General features: G+C 32.5%; 2 protein-coding genes across 5 annotated transcripts in view; both read right to left on the bottom strand.

The window, feature by feature from the left end:
• Positions 1–4,702: 4,702 nt before the first annotated feature.
• Positions 4,703–23,077, bottom strand: part of LOC148616219 (uncharacterized) — a 58,685-nt gene continuing 40,310 nt past the window's right edge. Inside the window, exons 1-2 of one of the 3 annotated variants that reach the window (XM_088583047.1) lie at positions 6,882–7,030; positions 4,703–5,249 (exon numbers count right to left, since the gene is read on the bottom strand). In XM_088583047.1, the coding sequence (XP_088439173.1) occupies positions 4,734–5,249 (516 nt within the window). In that variant the 5' untranslated portion in view covers positions 6,882–7,030 and the 3' untranslated portion in view covers positions 4,703–4,733. Of the gene's footprint in view, positions 5,250–6,868; positions 7,053–23,077 lie in introns of those variants that run through there. The other 2 variants (XR_015922123.1, XM_088583046.1) reach the window with 2 other exon arrangements.
• LOC148616220 (DNA replication licensing factor mcm4-A-like) overlaps positions 12,811–23,077 on the bottom strand; it is a 36,858-nt gene continuing 26,591 nt past the window's right edge. For both annotated transcript variants that reach the window (XM_088583036.1, XM_088583037.1), the window contains exons 15-18: positions 17,503–17,620; positions 16,441–16,682; positions 15,289–15,499; positions 12,811–13,823 (exon numbers count right to left, since the gene is read on the bottom strand). In XM_088583036.1, coding sequence (XP_088439162.1) covers positions 13,728–13,823; positions 15,289–15,499; positions 16,441–16,682; positions 17,503–17,620 — 667 coding nt within the window. In that variant the 3' untranslated portion in view covers positions 12,811–13,727. The remainder of the gene's footprint in view (positions 13,824–15,288; positions 15,500–16,440; positions 16,683–17,502; positions 17,621–23,077) is intronic.

Here is a 23,077-nt window from a genome sequence, read left to right as displayed (position 1 = left end):
CTTTTCTATATGAATTGTAGGCTGGGCAATGAATAAAGAAGTGCAATTCATATTCTATTTGCCCAGTGGTACATATTGTGCAAATTCTGTTATTTTGAGTAATATTTTTATAGCGACCTTTCTCTATTGCTAGAGAGTGGGCACTTATTCTATATTTACAAATTTGACCTAACAGACTTGTATCTACAGACATCAACATTGGAAGGCCTTTGGTTTTGTCTATAGATAGTTTTATAGAAAGATAATTTCTTGCTTTCACCTATACTACTATTTTGGCCATGTAAGGTTTGATCATGGAGTCTTTGTTTGATATTAGATAAGACATTTTTGATATTACTGTAGTTATCAATTAAGTAGCAAAAACCAAGTTTCTTTATTCATAATTTAATTTTTATTATCCACTTATTTGAATCAGAGATATTTGTGTATATTTCGTTGACCAATGTATTCGCTGAATTGGACATATGTTCCCAATATTTTATTGCTAGTAGTTTTACTTTCATGTAAAGGGTGTCTATTAAGCTCTGTTAAGCATACATTTGTTGCTTTACTACATGTATGTATTCCTAAAATTTCTTTGATAAATTTAATATGTAAGTGTTCAAATGGTTCAGTATCATTAAGATTGCAATATGCACCCCACACTTTACATCCATATAATGTAATTGGACTTACAAGTGAGTCAAATAGTTTTTCCAATAGACAACTAGCATTATTAAGTCCCATGGTTTCCTAAATTTTGAACCAGGCTTTGTGGCCCTTTTCCATTAATAGTTTTGTGGATAAATTTATATTACAGTTGCATTTAAAAGTTATTCCAAGATAGCAGTATGTTTTTACAGTTTTAATATAGGTATTACTGATTTTAAAACTGTTTAAATGGGTTTTCCCATCAGAACTGAAGACCATTATTTTAGACTTTTGTTCGTTTATATCTAGTTTCCATGATGAACAAAATTTTTCTAATACGCCTAGAGATTTTTGTAGACCACTTTCGGTGTTGGGCATTAAACAGGGATGGGGTAATCGTAATAAGTAATCATCTGTAATCGATTACATTTTTCAATAATCACATGTAATCAGTAATCGTGTCTCTTTTTGATTATATGTAATCAAATGCAAATGATTACTCAAGGAAAATAGGTTGTAATCACGATTACTTTCTGATTATTTTATGATTCCTGTAAATAGAATTTATAAGAATTGAATTATGTATATGTTTTACAAATGCTTAAACTGAGCAATAACTATATTGTGTATTGTAAATTGAATTCAGATCATTTACAAAAAAATATGTTTGCTTTATTTAGGAGTTCATTTAAAATGTTAAAAGAATGATTATTATAAGTATTGCATGTCCCTTGGGTAACAATTATGAAATGAGAAAATAATTCTTAGATTGCCACTTGGGTATTAATTTTATCATACGTTTTACCGAGTTCATATAGAAAAATTCAATGGAATTTATTTCAGAAATTTTTTTTATAATTCTAAAAAAGGTTATGGGGTGAATGTGCGTCTGAAAAAAAAAAAACAACATAAAAATTACAAATGCTATTCCCATTATGCATCTTACTGCTGCATGAATGATGAAAGCCCTTGTTTATTAATTTGTATTTCTTTGTTCTCCATTGGTAAAATTTGGCTATACAAAGTATTTAGAGATCGACATAACGTAAAGATGAAACGACCTCACGTTATAAGAAAACCACTGCACGTAAAAATGAATCCACATAACGTAAATATATGTTGACATAACGTAATCATAAAACGACAGAACGTAAAGACAAAATTATAGAACGAAAAGACGAAAAGACAGAACGTAAAGACGTACTGGTAGAACGTAAAGACAAAACGACATAACGTAAATACAAAATGACCACATGAAATTATAAAACCACAGCAAGTAATGTAATATTGACAACACGTAAACAAATGTGTATCTCATCAGACAGTTTAGGCGTTCCATATATTCTGTATTGAATTTATGAGATTTTTAAAAAAATTCATAAGCTTGTGCTTGCACAGCTTCTTTAATCGCTGTCAAAATATGAAGTTTTATATCATTTGATGATTTTCGAATTTCTTATTGTTCAACAAAATGCATTTTTCACCTGTAATTAAAAAAGTTAATTAAGATAATACTTTATTGCAGAAGCACATTAATGCTGTAGCAGTTATACCATAAATCATTTATAAACAGCATGACATTTTAAGTAGTACTCCAGGTAAGAATTATGCAAAATGTGATTCATGGGTAAAAAGTCTACATATTTTTATTTTTGATATTTGTTGGAATAGCCATAGTAAACAGAAATTTACATTCAGTTCTTCATATAACCCGTGTTCTTAGGAGATAAAAATTGTATAGAATGCACTGTAATTTTCAAAATTAAGGGAGATGACTCTGTAAATGACAAGAAAATCAGGTATTGAAATATTTGTATTTTTAAATTTATTTACAGAGAAAGCACAGGGAAATCTATGTTCAACATAACAGTCCAAAAAATCTTAATCAACTATAAATCTAACTTCACAAAATCAACATCTGAAATTTGATGCACGAGACACAGAGGCCACTAAATTCTGTCTTGTGTGAACAAAAGCAAGCACTTATATATACAGCTAACATATCCTCTACTCAATTGTTGTTACTTAATTTTTCAAGTCATGTAATCATATGTAATCATGATTACTTCATCAAATGTAATCAAATGCAATTAATTACACAAGAAAATTCAAGTAATCATGCTGTAATCGACCCCCCCCCCCAAAAAAAAAAAAAAAAAAAAAAAAACCCTAAGTAATCATTATGTAATCAATTACATTTCAATTTAGTCAGCCCCAACCCTGACAGTAAAATAATATCGTCTGCATACAAAAGAGAAATAATGGTAAGATCACCCAGAACAACTGGATCAGTTTGAGATTCATTTAGATTTGTAACAAGATCATTGATGTATAGATTAAATAAAATGGGTCTAAGAACATCTCCTTGTTTTACACCACATCTTGATACAAATGTTTTACCTAGGCCTTGTTTGAACTTGGTTCTGCAACTAGGGTCTCTATACATTGAATATAATATATTAAAAATTTGGGTAGGGAATTTATTTTTACAAAGTTTATAAAATAAACCTTCTTGCCATACTGTATCGAAAGCCTTTCTTAGATCTATAAATGCTGCAAAAACTTTCTTTTTCTTTGTTTCATATGCATCGATTTTTGACTTGATTGTAAAGATGTGGTCAGTAGTTCTGCACTTTTCTTCAAATCCAATTTGATTTTTGCAAATGAGATAATCATTATTTATTAATTTCATGATTCTAGTTAATATAATTTTATTAAAAAGTTTTCCTAGATTACAAGTTTGATGGGTTGATTTTATCTCCTTTTTTTGTGTATCAAAGAAATGTAGCTTTTGTTCCATTGTTTTAGAAAACACTCCCCTTTGAATATTATATTTGGATTATTTTTATCATTATTATAATTTCTTAATTGCTCATTTATAGAATTGTGAAAAATATTATTTGGGTTATATTCAGAATGTTTGTTGATATTTTCGAAAAATGTAGTAAAAGCTTCCTTATTAATAATGTTGTCATTGTTTTCAGTACAGGAGTTATTAAATCGATTGATCATGGTCCAAAATGTTTTAAGTTCTTTGGTCATGTTTGAATATATCATCACAAATTTGCTTCTTGAATTTATTTTCTTCTATCTTACATTTTCGTCGGTATCTAGACAGGAAGGAGTAGTACTTGATTCTATAAGTGTCATTATTTGGGTATTTATTTACAACTAAAGGATAATTTTTTACAGTGTTTCTGAGCTCTCGGCATGAATGAGAGAACTATTCTTTCTTTTTCTTTTTAGATCTTTTGCTGAATGTTTTTCCTTTAATAAATTTAGCTGACATAGAAGTTGTTTCATGTAGTATGGAGTTAAAATTTTCCACTGCTACATTGCTATTACTAAAATTATCAAGTAAAAAAGCATTTAGTTTGTGTTTCATTAGTTCACATTGCAAGTTGGTTTTATAATTTTCAATTGCATCATTATTTCATTAGAATTTCCCATGTAAGTGGGGTTAGGTTATCTCTATAAATGTTATGAGGGTTATTATGAAAACATGTCAGAAAGCAGCAATTTAATAAACAATGATCTGACAATTCTGTCAAATCTTCTACTTTAAAGCCGCAAAATCTTTGTAATAAGTATTTATGTGTGTGTAGTCAACAACACTATATATATATAGAAGGGTCTGAAAAATTCCCAATGACGTTAGAACTGTCAAATTTGCGATGCAAATTTTTGATCGTTCCCTGCACGGGACTCGAGTGGTCTAGGGCACTAGACTTTGTGCAGGCGGTGTTGCCATAGATGTCACAGTGGTACGAGTTAGAGTCCCGCGGAGGGAACGACCAAAAATTTGCATCGCAAATTTGAAAGTTCTAACATCATCAGGAATTTTTCAGACCCTTCTATATATATATAAATAGATAGATAGATAGACAGATATTGTCCACTTTGTTTGTGATGAAAAACCTGCCAGATACAATTTTTAAATTTCATATGTTAAAATTAAACATATGACCTCAGACACCAAGTGATGACCTAACCTTTGGTCTTGGTGAACTAAAAAGATTACATGTGTTTGTATCTATGTTATTCAGTGGAAATGAAAATGAAAAAGGTAAAATTTAGTTTGTTTGGACTATTTATTGATCAATTTAAATGTCCTTTCCAAGTCTGTCACCAAGCCAATTATAATTTGCAAACATTGATTTCCCTTGTCTGTAATATCTGTCTTTTCTGTACTGCCACCATACTCCTTCTGCAACTTTGCCTTTAGAGTACTCATCTCTAAATAACTTGTGTGTTGCAATTTTTTTCATCTGCCTATGTCTTGGTTTGAGTGTACATTCCACATACAATCGACCCTCTCTCTTTTCAAAGAAACATCCTTTACACCTAAGTTCCAGAACACCTTTGGCTTTATAAGTTCTAACTGGTGTATGAGATGGTTGTATTGGTACTAATAATCTACACTGATCTGGGTTTAAGGATTTTGTTGATTTATTAATTCCTTCATTATTAAGTATTGAAAATGATCTTTGACATGTCACATGACTTAGTTTCATTTGTGATCCCGAGTCAATAATGGAAGTTTTACTTATTGTTGATTTCATTTGTTGTTTGAAGAAGTTACTTAAAAATCTTGAGATATTCATTCTTGCTGTCAGCATCTGCAATGTAGTGAAAATATTAATACAAAAAAAAAAAAAGAAGAATATTATAGGCATCTTATTTGTGATTACTAATACAAATCAAATTTTATAAAAATCAAATTCTTTATTTTCCTATTAAGGACCATATGCAAGGTTTACCAAGGGAGGATGCTCTAGAAAATGTGATGGTAGTCCATCTTATACTTCTCCTTGTACAACAAGCAGAGATACAAACATGATAGAAATACATTGTTAAATATCTATCCCTATATCCATTTGAGATATGTGCAAATTTCTGCAATTTGACCCCCATGGTCTATTTTTAAAAACAGCGGCAATGTTTTTTGCGAGATCAAAAATTCCCACGAACAGATTGTTGAAGATGTTCTAAATAACATTTATGCTAAATTTTGTTTCAATCCATCTTTCAGAGGAGAAGATTTTCAATGTTGGAAAAGGAAGTACAGACTAGGCGGAGCTGGTTACATTTGGAATGGAATGGTAGCAGACATGTAGTTTTTCACCGGAATTATGAAATATTCTGTAAGATTCCAGTTTCCTAAATTTTGTCTGCTCTGTTCTGTTCCAAAAGTGACAAGCTCTGCCAACTGCTAATTTTGCTCAATCATCTGTATTCTGACATAAAGCTTAGCTTTATCTCTAGTGTATTCTTACCATTTATTTTACTCCGTTATTTTACTCAATTATTTATTTATTATATTAAGTGCTCATTAAAGTTTTACATGTAGCTTGCTAGTTTAGTTTATCAATGTGCTTTTTATGTAGTGCTTTAACATTACATGTACTTAAATTTGTATTTAAATGATATATGTATTGCATGCGTCTAATTATCTATCTGTATATGTGTATGTCTGCATGACTTTTGCATACTTGTATGTGTTGTTTTGTTATGCGAGTCAGTATAAAAGCTCCACAGAGTTTATGTTTTTGTAAAGTGCATCCAACTATAAATAAACATTTTTGTTCTGTTCTGTGTTCACATGTGTGATAATTCAAAATGTCAACAAAGCTGGGTCTCTTGTGAAAAATTATCTGAACTTCAATAAAAAATGTATATTTTGTAGAAAATATGGTATCAGCATAATGGAAAATGATTCTGGAATCGAACTTGGTAAGTGTGACATGCACGATTTCAACTTGAAAGTCGTTAGAAGCGGTTGAGGGGCAGTACTTTTTGTATCATGTATGACACATCTTATCCCAAGGCCCAAGAAGCGGTTGAGGGGCGGTACTTTTTATATGACACATCTTACCCCAAGGCCCAACCCGACATAAAAATCCAAACAGTGGTGGATTCTGGGGGCCCAGCCCCTTAGAAAATTGTAATTTTTAAAAATTGTTGAAATATTGTTCAAGACACTCTCAGAATACAGCCTTACAGGATCTGAGGTTAAATATTTCAAAATTATCTCGGAGGGGGGCATGACCCCACACCCCCTAGCAAATTCGTGATTTTCACCGGTGATCCTGTCAAGAATTTTTTTCCCTCCCCCCTTTACCTAAAACTCTGGATCCGTCACTGCAAAATAATAAAAGGAGGGTTGCAGGGTCAGAGGGAATTCGGACTAGGTTGTAGGCTGCGCTTAACTGATATTACTATTATGACTTTAACTTACAAAGTTTTGTTACCTTGCCTTCGGGTTGGCTGGCCTTGATTAAAAATTTTCTTCAGCGTCAAATATGACTTTTTTTCTCAACTCCGCATTTATCATGTGTTCAAAGCGCAGGAGTGATTACGATAAAATCTACATACATGTCACCGGATATAATTACATTACCTGTGACTGTGTAACTCGTATATTTACGGAAGATTCGACTGAGGAGTAAATAACACAGGATCATGAGTTAGATCAATTAAATTGGCAATGATTGTACTTAAATGCTTTTCAACTATTTCTTTACATTTTACTATATATCCATTACTACAAAACACAACCACCATGATGAAAAATGACAAAATATCAGATAGATTCTATATAATAAATAATAATACGAGTGGTATTTTTAACACAATCAAAAGCTTGACTGCCACAGGTATGATTTCCTGGCACAGATAATACCTCTTGGTACTAAGTCATTTATTGCATAAAAGAATATAATGCGTCACGGGGCGCAACTAGATACACCCGCAAAGGTAAAACCCTGAAACTAGCTCAAAGGTTGAGCTTGGTACAGCTCTGAATTTTGATTGTGATTAAATGTTTGACAAATGATGAAATTCCGAACTGAATGGAAGTGGTCAAAGAACTGAAATACTTGCAATAAGACTTAAAAAAGTTTACACTGACAAACAGACGTACAGGCAATGCGATTCCCATAGATTCCCGAAATTTATTGTTTCTGAAGGGTATGTTAAATACAAATCGATAGTCTAAATTGATTTACAATGTCATATCATTCGGTGGAAGTGTTTTTGAGTTAAAGTACAAAAAAACGGGATATTGCTCTATTGTTCCATAACTCGATTATTTTCAGTCAACCTTCTCCAGTGCTACGTATAAACTGAGTGTGTAGGGTGGTAAATAACGTGAACACAACTTACAGTTGTATCATCAAGTGAATTCATGTGACTTATTTAAATTATTATGGAAAGTAAAACATTGAAATACAAATTTGAGATGATCTTAAATTTTGTGAGATATTCAACTAGAAACGCAAACAAACACTGAAAAGGAAAATAAACTATACAAGCATGTAACATGCTACTTCTTGGGATGTTATAATTTTTTTTCCGGAATCTTCTTTGATGGTGCTATTAACTTATATCCCTTCTTCTTAGATTGATCTTCACTTCAGTTGAACCAAACGCCTTTTTAAAGATTCAGCATTGGAACAATTGTGCCTTAGCCAAAGAGCTTGACTAAATGGTATATTTTTAGTCAGGTGCAGCGGGTGACAGCTCTTTTGCAAATGAATAGGTGGGTGTCAGTTGGTTTCGAGTACAGGTCTGTTGACTGCTTACCCTCTGATAAGGGGTACTGTGGTATGGAAGAATGAGATTGTTGTGGTAGATGTTTCATGGGTGAACTTGATTTTTATTTATGGGACCTTGTTCATATTTCAGTTGGTAATCGACACACGGACACTTCACTCGTCAGGTTCGTAACATTGTTAATTGTCGTACACGCACAAACTTGTACTCTGAATACTTTCTGCCTTCGACTATCCGCCTGTGGAATAGTTTGCCATTGGAAACACGAATGTCTGGTTCATTAAGCATATTTAAAAGAAAACTAGAGACACATACATATTCATATCCAAAATATTATTATACAGGAACAAGACAAGGACAGGTACTACATGCAAGGCTTTGCACGAACAGCAGCTCCCTTAACGAGCACCTGTTCCTTCGAAATCTTGTAGAACTCTCCAAACTGCTGATGTGGTCATGTCGAATCAACCTATCATTTTCTTTTTCAGTGTCATAAGTATGACCAGCTTCGTTCTTTAACTTTAAATACACTTAATCATCATATAGATATAAATTTGTTATTGTATGGGTCAGATATTCTAACATTTGATGAAAATATCTATGTATTTAAACTTGTTCAAAAATACATTGTTCAGAGCAAACGCTTCTGTTGAACTGCATCTCAATACTCCTTTCATTCTTTCCAACATGATCATATATATATATTTTATTTAATTTCTTTTCATTGTCAATATTTATATTGTATTACCTAGTAGTACATGTACATGTTTCTTATTTCCTAAGCATGCTTGTTGTATGTTTAAATGTATAAATTGTCAGTATTGTTAAGGAGACGGATTAATAAAAGCTTAGTGCTTGTTTCCGAATCCTGTTTGTCAAACTTTGTTTGATCTATCTTGCACATATATACGATATTTATAAATAAAATATGTTTAAACTAAGATTCAGCGTGGAACAATTGCGCCTTAGCCGAAGAGCTTGACTAAATGGTATATTTTTAGTCAGGTGCATCGGGTGACAGCTCTTTTGCATAATGAATAGGTGGATATCAGTTGGTTTCGAGTATAGGTCCGTTGACAGCTCACCCTCTAATAAGGGGTACTGGGGTATTGAGTAATGAGATTGTTGTGGTAGATGTTTCATGGGTGAACTTGATAGAAGGGTGCTGGCAGTTGTCACGTGTGATGAAATTGTTCAGATCCTCTTTGTCATGGGCCCAAATGTATAATCTAAGCCTAAGCTATACCCAAACTCTAAAATGGATGCAAATTCGGTCTATCCCTCAGTGGGATTCGAACCAACTCTCTTCTTTGACATTATGCATGCAACACCGCCGGCACTAATTCGAATGCTCTAGACCACTCGGCCAACTAGGCTATTAAAATATAGCTTTCGTTAACCGAGTGATACTACTAGAGCGCGAACATTAACACACGGCATAGGCGTAGGAAGCAAAATCTTATTGGTACAGTTTTTGATATAGGGACACGAGGCCTTACCGCGAAAATGTGAAAATTATTGCATGGTGTGGCATACCGTACCTGTCAAAAATTATTGGTACGTTCAGAGCAGTACCAACCGTACCGGTTCCTACGCCCGTGCATGATATAACTGGAAAGGACAAACTCTGATGGTATCGGGTACGACAGTAGAGGCTTTGCAACGAGAAGTACCCCCTGTCCACCCCCTCTTCTATAGTATGCATGAAATATTCATGATTTTTAAAAAAAATTGACAAGGCGTTTCAACAGGTCATCTTATATATCTAAGTATGTTGTCACCCATAATCCAAGTAACCATTGTATTCTTAAAACTGCTAAAAAGTATCTTCCCACTCTTCACCAATCCCCCAAAAATGAAAGAATTAATTGACAACCTCCAAATCTAAAACAGTTACCTACAAAAGCAGAATTCTCTTATGATGGAAACAAAAGCGTAACTAAATGCCACGATCCGCGAGTTGTGGCAAATGTGCGTTTCTTGACGAAGGGAATATACTATAATTTATAACTGGAGAGGTTTTCAAGGACAATGCCAACATGAACTGTAAAACACGAAACCTGGTACACTGCATGCGCAACATGTCCAGCCGAGTCAATTGGTGGTTTTTACGGTCTTGACTATCCTTGCGGATCTCGCAGGACCGCCCCGTGCGGGGATTGTGTTAGTAGTGGGAGGTAGCGAAGCCCAGCATTGGCGATACCTGACCAAAGAACTCTGAGTAATATGTTCTACTAGCGGCTGGGCTGCTCTGTTGACGCTCTGGCATTTTCCCTGACTCCACGTGGGTCCGAGAGCGTTTCCCCACTCTGTTTGGGAGTACGTCAACGTGAAGAGTGCAACAAGTCCAACATGTGGGGAACAATATATTGGACAAACTGGGGATGCAATATTTGAGAGTACGACTACATATGCAACTAATTATTACGAAGACGCATCTGTAAGAAATACCCCACACAGTTAAAACTTCCACAAATGCAAACGTATAAAATTTCTTGGTTTAACTTTAAAAAAAAATGTGGAAAGTACAGCTTCCCGCTATTTCTATTCTTTCTTCACCTCAAACATTGGAGACCAGCGAAATCATTATTTTTAAAATGTTTATGTATCACAAAATATGATTGTACAGCTAAGAATCCATATTTGTTAATACTAGAAACCTTGTATCAGAAACAAGTCTATGGTAAAACGTGACCAGTTATGTTTACAGTGCGTATTAACATTGTCATTTGTCTCTGTACTTTATACAAAAGTACATCACTTACAAAAAAAATAATTATGGCTAACATGAATTGTGATAGATTCTTAGTAAGCTAATGCTAAAGCCATATTACGGCCTCAGCATTAGCTTACTAAGGACACACTTCTCTTATTAACACAAGATTATATAGTAAAAGAAATATATTTGCTTTTGCATGTGTTAGAAAGAGCATATACAACTTAATATGAAGTATAACAAAACCTTTACCCTCTCTGCCCTTTGTCTTTGTATTCTCTTGCATCTTGTATCCAGCACTACGGAGGTTGTATAACAAATCAGAGTAAATTAGTTGTCTTGATTTAGTTTCTATTTGACTGTCCCCTCCCGATCAGAATTGAACTGTTCAAGATGACTAGAACCTTTTCATCAGTATCCAAAACAGAAAACTTCATTTGTGTAACTCTGGCTATGCTCATAAGTGTATCCCATCTTTTGTCTTCCAGACTTGTACAGTTAAGCAGGAAGTGTTCAAGGTCCTCTGCTTGCGAGTTGTCAAGTGAACAGTATTCTGATTAAATTTAGTTGTTTTGTTGTAATACATAGGCACCTAATACTATTCCTAATTTCACTAGCATCGAAATTTCTATAATTCAGTCTAACAGTCACATACATTACATAATTGTTGAGAAACTTACGGGGATTTCTAAAAGCTTTTACTAATTTGTATTTAGGCTATACACTGATGCATTTATTATGTTTCACCATGTTTATTTTCTATTGGTAGTGCATTTCGCCGATTCAGCTATTCAGTATTGTGTTAAGGTATAAAACAATCCCATAGTTTGCACAGAAGAGATCTGTAAGAAAATTATACACGAAGTGAATGTCTGAGCTCACTCGTTATGCGATGAATAATACTTTAAAGCTTCAGAACATGTTTTCCAATAATTTTTCTCTTCGAAGTCTTAAGGTTGCTGAGATTTTGGCAAGATCATTACCCTCATTATGACAAACACGAAGTTGATGCATCACAAAACTAAATGGCTTACACATACATGAAGTGATGCAGAGTTTTATGCAATCAAATTAAAGGTACCTTGAAGGCCAAATACAAAGCTGCTAGGTTAATGTAAAATTAAGCAAAAAAGCTTCAACCTGGTATAATCAACCCAGCTGAAGCAGAATTCATCATTTAAAAGTTCCAAAAGGGGTTGGGTTTATAAATGTGGAGCTTCCATACACGAAATTCATATAAACAACAGTTTGAAGTCATGTAATTGACTGGGCCACAAGGCAGTCCAGTTCTTTTCAACAGATCAAAAATCCCCACATCAGTTCTATGCAGGATACCCCAAGGAACATTCGTACCAAGTTTGGTTTCAATTGGTCAAGTAGTGTCAAAGGACAAGATTTTTGAAAGAAATAACATTAAAAATTGCAAAAAAAAGGAAAACATTGAAAAAGGGTAGTAACTCCATGTCTTAATGGATTAAAATGAAAATTTGACTGCTGATAGATCTCATCATGCTGAACACTTTTATCCATGTCAGAATTTAGCTGAACCTAACGGTTTTGGAGATATATACAATAAAACTACCGTCTGACCCCTATGTTCTATTTTTAGTAATGGCGGCCATGTTTTTCAACGGATCAAAAATCCCCAAATCAGTTCTATGCAGGATACCCCAAGGAACATTCATAGCAACTTTGGTTCCAATTGGTCAAGTACTTTCAAAGAAAAATTTTGAAAAAATGTGAATGACACGACGGATGCCAAGTGATGGCAATAGCTCACATGGCCTTTAGCCAGGTGAGCTAACAAGTGGATACAGGTTGTCTTAATATGAACATCATCCCTATTCTGTTAGGCTACAGAAAATCCAATAACATACACTATTAGTTAAAACATGATATAATAAACAAACTGAATTTAGAATGCATTTATTTTAGGTTTACTTCCATTTACAAAGCACTGACTTAATAATTGCACAAAAAAAAAAAAAAAAAAAAAAAAAAAAAAAAAAAAATTTCATACTTATATGAGCTCTCCATACTGTACACAAAAAAAAGCTATAAATTAACTATAAAGATATGGTTCACAGAATATGATCGGGTGTTCCATCACTAGTTTTTAAAAAATATCATCTACCAATTTTGCAATACTGCAGTATAAGAATTCAAGCATCAGACTCAAAAAAGGATCATTATTCATGTTTCAGTCAAATTACACAGTACCATTTAATGTTCATCAACGTAAATTACACATTAGAAAAATATCCCCCCCCCAAAAAAAAACCCCCAAAACATAACATATTTAAAAAAAAAAATACACAAAATATATATTTCATGTCATTTATATGCCCTTCTAAATACTACAAATATACAATCTTCATTTCATCTAGTATAGTAAATAGAAAAATACAGAACAAGTATGTAATCTTGGAACACAAAATACTGAACATGTGTGATCTGGGAGCCATCACACTGAACACATTTGCAGTCATAAACAAACCCTGAACACATGTGTAGTCTTATAACAATAATGTTCATAAATGAACACATTTGTAGTCTTATAAGACAACAATGGAGCAGCTACAGTCCATTATTCTCATTAAAATAACTCAAATGAAGTTTTCATTTAAGCAAATCATAACTGATTTTTACTTTTTTCATGGAGTTAGGTAAGATGATAGTTCAGGTTAACAAATGATCACAGCTACAATGTAAATGAATAATGGAGTCCTTTTGCATTATGTTGCTGAATTACTAAATTCTGTGTCCATACATGGTTAAATAACTCTAGTCAAAGAATAGTGTTGATAACCAATAGTAATAAATGTTCTCACTGACACAATCTAATCAGTTTATTGGTAACAATAAGGAAATCTTCATCTTGAAGTTCTCTGAGAGCATCTTCAAACATGTCCTTAGTAACAGGCTGAAAAATTCAAAGTGTCCAATTACAATCAAAACAGAAAACTCATGTCACACAGAATTAATACTGAGGATAAATCTATTAAAAAAGCTATTTTTTTTTATGTTGATAAGGTAAACGTTTCATTATACAGAACAGTTTATCTTTATTGAAAGTCTACATTACTCTGAATATGTAGAAGTCTTGACATATGAATGGCTCATAGTTTAGTATGAAATGATGCCTGTAATACAGATTTGTTTGAAATTTTAACACAGGTGCAGATGGGAAATTCCAGAAGTCTCTCATATTCCCATTGTTTGATACATCTATCAGAAGAACATGAGTTGTAACATCAATGAAGTCATTATTCATTTTATTACATGATGTAAATTAAAACTGTGATCATACATTGCATTTTCTTATCATTTAGAACTGTTCCCCCCCCTTTATACATGTAAACTGAATATCAATCAATACTATAAATTTCTGAAGTATAAACTGTAATCAATAGTTAAACAGAATCCAACTTCACACACATTTACATATTTTGTTAAATTTCCCCTTTCCCCAAAAACTTGTTCATGAGACAATTTTCACAAGAAAGAAAAACCTCCAGCACTCTGATTTGTACATGTGCATAACATTGTAATATCGGGAAAAATATCATTTTGATTGGTTCATCAAATTTTTTAAACCGGTCCAAAATTTAGTTTGCATTTACATTCAATAACTATATTATCAGTGCACTTACACTGTAATTAAACTTCAATAAAAATAACTCAGCTTAAGAAAATAATTCCCATGATGATCACAAGATTTAAAAAAAAATAAGACACTTTTAATGAATTTGAATTTTCCTGCAAATTTCACTTAGCTAAAATCACTGCTCTTCACTTCCTGTTTATTAATTGGTAAAGTATTAATGATAGAATGGAGGTTTTAACTGATTAATGTGTTAGGAACATGCTCAACACATTCAATACTTCTTGACACATTACAGCAAGAACTAAATTTCTTAAGTGCAAAATTTTCACTAAATGTCTTTAATGGCCAAAAAGGAGTCCCTAAAATCTTCAGTTGATTTGAAGACTGGATCTTAATTTTATTGCAGAAATAATGGAATTCAATTGAACTGAATAATTGCAAAAAACATATTTATTGGATATAAAAGAGGTATTGAATGATATTAAAAGGAATTACATTTGGACTATCTTTTTGTGTAGTATTCAAAAATAGTAGGGAAGTTTCGGTGATGAACCAGTGACAAAAGGTATTTTGATCCTGAAGGATCACAAACCCCAAAACACTTACTGTAAACGTACTAATTTTGGCTGTGTACTTATTTGCACTATTTTCATGGTGGACAGAAAACCGCCAAAAATTGTGCACATGAAATAGCGTTTTAACACTATACAATACTAATAAATTTTTTGAAACCGTGAAAATTAATATGTTTGCAGTATATCGTAACTAACAATAAACTTACAAAGTCAGACTGTTCCTTAAAATCTTCAAACAACTTCTGATGTTTTAGAGTTGGAACCTTGCCCTTTCCTTTGATAAGTTTTTTAAGTGATTGAGTGACCTCAGCTTTACGTTTCCTTGCCGCTCCACTAATCCCTGTGGTCAGGATAGTGATATCTATCTTCCCTGTTGATGGGTCCACTGCTGCTTGTTTTAATGCTTCCTTGTACAATCTTAAAACAAAGAAATATATTGATAAATTAACTTATTAAGGTCTTGCAAGTATTTCATGCATTTTTAGGCAATTAAGCCGACTTTTTTTGACACTACTTAATGCATATCTTTTTTTTGAAACCGCTAAAATTGATACCTGCAAATATGATCAATCGACAGAATCAGTGAAATAAATATGTTTATAGTATCTATATATACATGAAAAGAATGTGCAAGACAGTAAAAGTGGACACATATCTTAAGAATTCCCAAAACCTTCACACCATGTTACAACTCCTATACTATAGCTTAAATCATTGAAGTTGTGGAGACACCTGGCCATCATCTAAAGGAATTCCCAAAACCTTCGCACCATGTTACAACTCCTATACTATAGCTTAAATCATTGAAGTTGTGGAGACACCTGGCCTTGATCTAAAAAGCTGTGGAGACACCAGGCCATTCTATAAAAAGTATAGAGTATACAGTCTGCAACTCCATTTACATCAATATCCTTTTCAAACAATACAAATCTTAAAACCTTTCTGTGAATCTGCATTTTAGTCCTGAGAGCTTAATTTGCTGCTGACAAAACACCTATTTGGTCAATATTGTCTTTTGAAATATTATACCACATTCCTGTAACCCAGGGCAAGTATCAATGCCAACCACAGAATTTTAAATTCATATTGAAAATATCGATAACTTATGAAACTCATGATAATATTTTGGTTATTCACTCTTTCCATTTAATTATCCAATTATTCTTGGTAAACTTTTGACTGAGCTTTGATTCACCTGTTTCTTGGTGTACGATACAAGATACACCTTAATGACAAAACCACTTTATACAAAATTATGAGATCTTAATCACATGTGAAGAATTGACAGTGAACACTATTTTTTTTCAGTGCTTTTGTTAATAAGTCCAAAGCAAATTTAGAAAATATTTGCAAATTACCTTTTAGCTTCCTCAACATCAGCTAGTTCCACTTTATCAGCAAACCTCATTCTAGAATGTGCTTCAGCCAATCGGATCAGGGATTCCAGCTGTCTTGGATAAGCAGATACTTGACCACGCCCACTTCCGACCTTTCTCATCATTACATAAGCCTCAACAAATGCTTGTCCTGCTTCTTCACTAATTCTTGGATGAATATATCTTTTAGCATAGTTAATATAGTCCTTTAGAATACCCATGTCCTAAGATACAAAATACATGGAATTAGACATTCAAGGTCATAGCACAGAATTGGTAGGTATTTTTTTTTTTTAATCACAGAGGCACTAATGGTATTCTTATTATGTTAAAATTACATGGGCATATCCAAATTATCACATAATGTGGCATAATGACCAAAAAACTATGATCAATGCTAACTTAATTGAAAGCCCAACTCAGTTGATAACATGCATTCTTTGACCTCCAAAATGATTTGGATAAAAAATCTTAAATATGAGGTGCACAATAGAAATAGGTTATACAAATACTGTATAAGTTTCAGTGGTGTAGGAGGGGTAAGAAGTGTGTATTCCTCTTCCAAGAAAGGAAGGGTACCCCTATCACTGTATACCACACTTAACAAGTGGGGAAAAATAAGAAGTGAATGGTCTAAAGTAAATATGCAGAAGAAGTCCTTATATTTTGTCATATTTGATTAAGTTAGGTGTACATTGAGGCAGTATATAACGGAGATTCACTTAAGGCCAACTTGTTTTTTTTTCAGTCTTTTGTTTAAGGTACAGAAGCTTATAATACATTTTCATGAAAATCTAAATACTTTAACTAAAGGTCTTTGCAGGAAACCATGAAACTATGATGTTTACCCCAATTTCTTTATGAACACTGTTATGAAGTCCAAAATCAATGTCAAGGTGACTTGAGCAGTCTGGAACTTTTGTAGTACATGTACAATTCCACAGACCTTATTTGGTAACATTGTGATGTTATAAACATTAGAGACATCCTTTTCAGACTTGTGGGTGGAAAAGATAATAAAATGTAACCCTATCATTATAGTACCATTTGGTCTTCCTGCTCCTCCTCCTCTGATCTGAAGTACAATGAAACTAGATGACTGGCAAGACGTCTATCATACATCTCATCTTGAGGATCCAAGATCAAGAAAATCAAGTCAAACCTAAATACAAAATACATTTATATTAAATTTAGTAGAATACAGATTTAAAGAATTGTTCCTCCTAAAATTATTCTAGTACAACAAAACCTGTACAAAATACAGTCAAGTTTTTCTGAAGATACTGTACATCTGTGGGAGGTTTTTAGTTTAAATTAATAGATTTTCTGTGAAAAATACCAAATAATTAAATCTTAAAAAAAAATTGCTTTTACACAAGTATCTCCAACATGAATTACTTCAAACGTTTACAGGTATATTCATAACGACTGGCATGAAAACCAAGTGTTTACAGATAACGATTCGGATGACAAAGCTGTACCATTATGTCTGCAATTTTTTAGCTGTCCTTAAAAAACAATATTTATTATTTCATATTTTCAGTTTTACTCAGAACCAAAATTCTTGTCGTCAATATTGATAACTTCGACATGTACATGTAGATGGGGAAAAAAAAGAAAAAGAAAAAGTTTCTGATATCAAGATGCTCAGACTTTTGGTAAGCATGAATAAATTCATTATTCTCATATCACAAAATGTCATCATAGCCATCTAATAATTATGTTTATAATAAAGTTGGTTCTCTTTTAAAAATTTTTCTATGAGACCACCTGCCCTTAGTGATTAACTTTAAATAAAATCACTTAAAATATATTAGCATCAATTTTTATCAATGAAAAAGTACTCGTCTTAAAAGCATTCTTTCCCTTTTTTCATGATTCATGCAATAAAATCATGGAATAGTTTTGGAAAGTTGCATGGTACATACACATATTCTGCTGTTCCATTTGTTAACGACCCTTGAAAAAAAATATTGATCCCATTGTATTATTCTAAGTTATATTTATAGCACAGTCTTAGAGTTAATTAAATAGACTTAGAGCCCCCAAGGTGAGAAGTCTATTTGGATAATGAGGAAGGCGGTGCTATAAATGATTTGTAACAAGAATTGACAACACCCATTAATCAATAATTGACCAATGAGAAATATACAGACACAGGTAGTCTGTGTTTTCATTCCACACAGAGTCAATTTTGACAGAGGTGGAGTTGTCCCTGTGCAATGTTAAGGCTACTGTGGTTGGATATTGCATGGCAGTTTTCCAATTGAGTTCTATGGGAACATGTGACCTTTCATGCAATACCATACAAGATTTCTAGTTAGAGCACACTTGGTTTTCCTTTCATATTTTGTTTGGGGAAAAAAGAACAAAGGAAAAATGTCAATTCATATTACAATCGAAGGATAGCTTTTTAAGATAGGAAAGACAAATATTTTTTTTTGAATTTCTTCAATGCTGTCAGTTGAGTTAGTTTGATCTGTAACTGTTCATCACAGGTTATTTGTAAAATATTCCCGCTATCTATAAAATATTTATTATTTCATATTTTCAGTTTTATTCAGAACCAAAATTCTTATAGTCAATATTGATAACTTCGACATGCACATGTAGATGGAAAAAAAAAAAAAAAAACCCCAAAAAAACGTTTCTGATATCAAGATGCTCAGACTTTTGGTAAGCATGAATAAATTCATTATTTTCATATCACAGAATGTCATCATAGCCATCTAATAATTATGTTTATAATAAAGTTGGTTCTCTTTTAAAAATCTGTGAGACCACCTGCCCTTAGTGATTAACTTTAAATAAAATCATCACTTATAATATATTAGCATCAATTTTTATCACTGAAAAAGTACACTCATTTTCAATGTATTCTTTCCATTTTTTCATGATTCATGCAATAAAATCATGGAATAGTTTTGGAAAGTTGCATGGTACAAACACATATTCTGCTGTTCCATTTGTTAACGACCCCTGAAAAAAAATATTGATCCCATTGTATTATTCTAAGTTATATTTATAGCACGGTGTTACAGTTAATTAAATAGACTTTGAGCCCCCAAGGTGAGAAGTCTATTTGGATTATGAGGAAGGCGGTGCTATAAATGATTTGTAACAAGAATTGACAACACCCATTAATCAATAATTGACCAATGAGAAATATACAGACACAGGTAGTCTGTGTTTTCATTCCACACAGAGTCAATTTTGACAGAGGTGGAGTTGTCCCTGTGCAATGTTAAGGCTACTGTGGTTGGATATTGCATGGCAGTTTTCCAATTGAGTTCTATGGGAACATGTGACCTTTCATGCAATACCATACAAGATTTCTAGTTAGAGCACACTTGGTTTTCCTTTCATATTTTGTTTGGGGAAAAAAGAACAAAGGAAAAATGTCAATTCATATTACAATTGAAGGATAGCTTTTTAAGATAGGAAAGACAAATATTTTTTTTTTGAATTTCTTCAATGCTGTCAGTTGAGTTAGTTTGATCTGTAACTGTTCATCACAGGTTATTTGTAAAATATTCCCGCTATCTATAAAATATTTATTATTTCATATTTTCAGTTTTATTCAGAACCAAAATTCTTATAGTCAATATTGATAACTTCGACATGCACATGTAGATGGAAAAAAAAAAAAAAAAACCCCAAAAAAACGTTTCTGATATCAAGATGCTCAGACTTTTGGTAAGCATGAATAAATTCATTATTTTCATATCACAGAATGTCATCATAGCCATCTAATAATTATGTTTATAATAAAGTTGGTTCTCTTTTAAAAATCTGTGAGACCACCTGCCCTTAGTGATTAACTTTAAATAAAATCATCACTTATAATATATTAGCATCAATTTTTATCACTGAAAAAGTACACTCATTTTCAATGTATTCTTTCCATTCTTTCATGATTCATGCAATAAAATCATGGAATAGTTTTGGAAAGTTGCATGGTACAAACACATATTCTGCTGTTCCATTTGTTAACGACCCCTGAAAAAAAATATTGATCCCATTGTATTATTCTAAGTTATATTTATAGCACGGTGTTACAGTTAATTAAATAGACTTTGAGCCCCCAAGGTGAGAAGTCTATTTGGATTATGAGGAAGGTGGTGCTATAAATGATTTGTAACATGAATTGACAACACCCACTACTCAATAATTGACCAATGAGAGATATACAGGCACGGGTAGCTTGTGTTCTCTTTCCACAGAGTCAATTTCAACAGAGGCGGAGTTGTCCCTGTACAATACTTAAGCTACTGTGGTTGGATATTGCATGGCAGTTTTCCAATTGAGTTCTATGGGAACATGTGACCTTTCATGCAATACCATACAAGATTTCTAGTTAGAGCACACTTGGTTTTCCTCTCATATTTTGTTTGGGAAGAACAAAGGAAAAATGTCAATTCATAGTACAATCAAAGGATAGCTTTTTAAGATAGGAAAGGCAAATATTTTTTTTTTGAATTTCTTCAATGCTGTCAGTTGAGTTAGTTTGATCTGTAACTGTTCATCACAGGTTATTTGTAAAATATTCCCGCTATCTATGAAGGACTGTTATATTTCCTGACTTAGTGCATATTCTGAATCACACCCCTCAAAAATTGCAAGGATATAGCTGAAGCTGCATGTAAGGTTAAAAATAAGAATTCTAGAATGTTGAAACTCATAGTGCATGCTTCAATAGGCAATGTACATGCTTATAACATACTATTTTTGTTGTTGAGGAAAAAAAAAATCTAAATAAAACCAAACCAATAATTTGTTTCATTCAGTTAGTGCATGTAGGGTCCAACAACACTTCATTCTTCTTTCTGTTCATAAGCAAATCAGATCACAGCCTCCATGAATTTGAAAGTATTATTTAAAGGTAAAAACCCAAGGATTCTGAAAAGGTCGTATAAACAGAAAGTAAAACAGTCCTGATAGTTCCTACATGCAGTGACTGAATAGGACAATTAATTGGTCTACATCTAATTAGATTTAATTAGATTAGGAACATTATTGCTTATCTTATTAATGTTTAGGCTAGATTAGGCCTTCATTTTTTTTTAAATAAAGTCTTATTGTCTGGGTCATTGTGGAAGTTATGTTGTAGATATGAAGGTTAAAAAGATGCTCTGACTTTTGGTAAGCATGAATAAATTCATATTTTTTCATATCATAATGTGTCATCATAGCCATCTTACAGTCTACTTCTTAAAGCCTTTAATTATGGTACTATAAGAGTACATCTGGTTAAGTTGAAAGATATAGTTAGAGCAGCGTTCAAGAAATTTTAAACTAGACTTGATTTATGACCAATCTGCCAATGCATGGAAGCCTTATGATGATCATTCTCATCATAATTAACCAAAGTAATTGACAGCTTATGTACAGGAAAAGGGGTGACAAAATTTCTTATTGGCCTAAAATTCAACAGAAATTATACTAACGTATTGAATAATTTAATTGTGAATATGGGGAATTGAATCCATCACAAATGAGAAAACATAAACACTTCTGACAATTCTTGCATTGAAAGGACCTCATCTACTTTTTGAAGTAAGGCAACTTGAAGTACAATTTCAGAAAAAGATTCAATTACCTAGTCCACTTATTGTCTGGTCATCAGGAAAATATTCGTCTCTGGTCCCTTTTTCATATTACCCCCAAAATAAATACCAACCCTTCTTTTGTGGTATGGAATTTAGTTAAAATGATTTCATACATACCTGTTAACCCTCCCACATCAGAGGGTAGACTCCCACAAAATCAATAGCAAAATAAGAATCTCCCACATAGAAATCATTTGTGGGAGGTTTTTAGTTTAAATTACTAGATTTTCTGTGAAAATTACTAAAGAATTAAATCTTCCAAAAAAATTGCTTTTACACAAGTATCTCCAACATGAATTACTCCAAACGTTTACAGGTATATTCATAACGACTGGCATGAAAACCAAGTGTTTACAGATAACTATTCCGATGACAAAGCAGTACCATTATGTCTGCAATTTTTTTGCTGTCCTTAAAAACAATATTTATTATTTCATATTTTCAGTTTTACGCAGAATCAAAATTCTTGTCGTCAATATTGATAACTTTGACATGTACATGTAGATGGGAAAAAGAAGAAAAGAAAAAAAGTTTCTGATATCAAGATGCTCAGACTTTTGGTAAGCATGAATAAATTCATTATTTTCATATCACAAAACGTCATCATAGCCATCTAATAATTATGTTTATAATAAAGTTGGTTCTCTTTTAAAAATCATTCTATGAGACCACCTGCCCTTAGTGATTAACTTTAAATAAAATCACTTAAAATACATTAGCATCAATTTTTATCATTGAAAAAGTACACTCATCTTAAAAGCATTCTTTCCCTTTTTTCATGATTCATGCAATAAAATCATGGAATAGTTTCAGAAAGTTGCATGGTACATATACATATTCTGCTGTTCCATTTGGACCCTTGAAAAAAATATTGATCCAATTGTATTTATTCTAAGTTATATTTATAGCACGGTGTTACAGTTAATTAAATAGACTTTGAGCCCCCAAAGGTGAGAAGTCTATTTGGATAATGAGGAAGGCGGTGCTATAAATGATTTGTAACAAGAATT

This window comes from Perna viridis, chromosome 5, assembly GCF_037379345.1.
Source record: "Perna viridis isolate PV_CMFRI_1.1 ecotype Kerala chromosome 5, ASM3737934v1, whole genome shotgun sequence".
Taxonomy (NCBI): Eukaryota; Metazoa; Mollusca; class Bivalvia; order Mytilida; family Mytilidae; genus Perna; species Perna viridis.
This window is presented reverse-complemented; position numbering and strand designations above follow the sequence as displayed.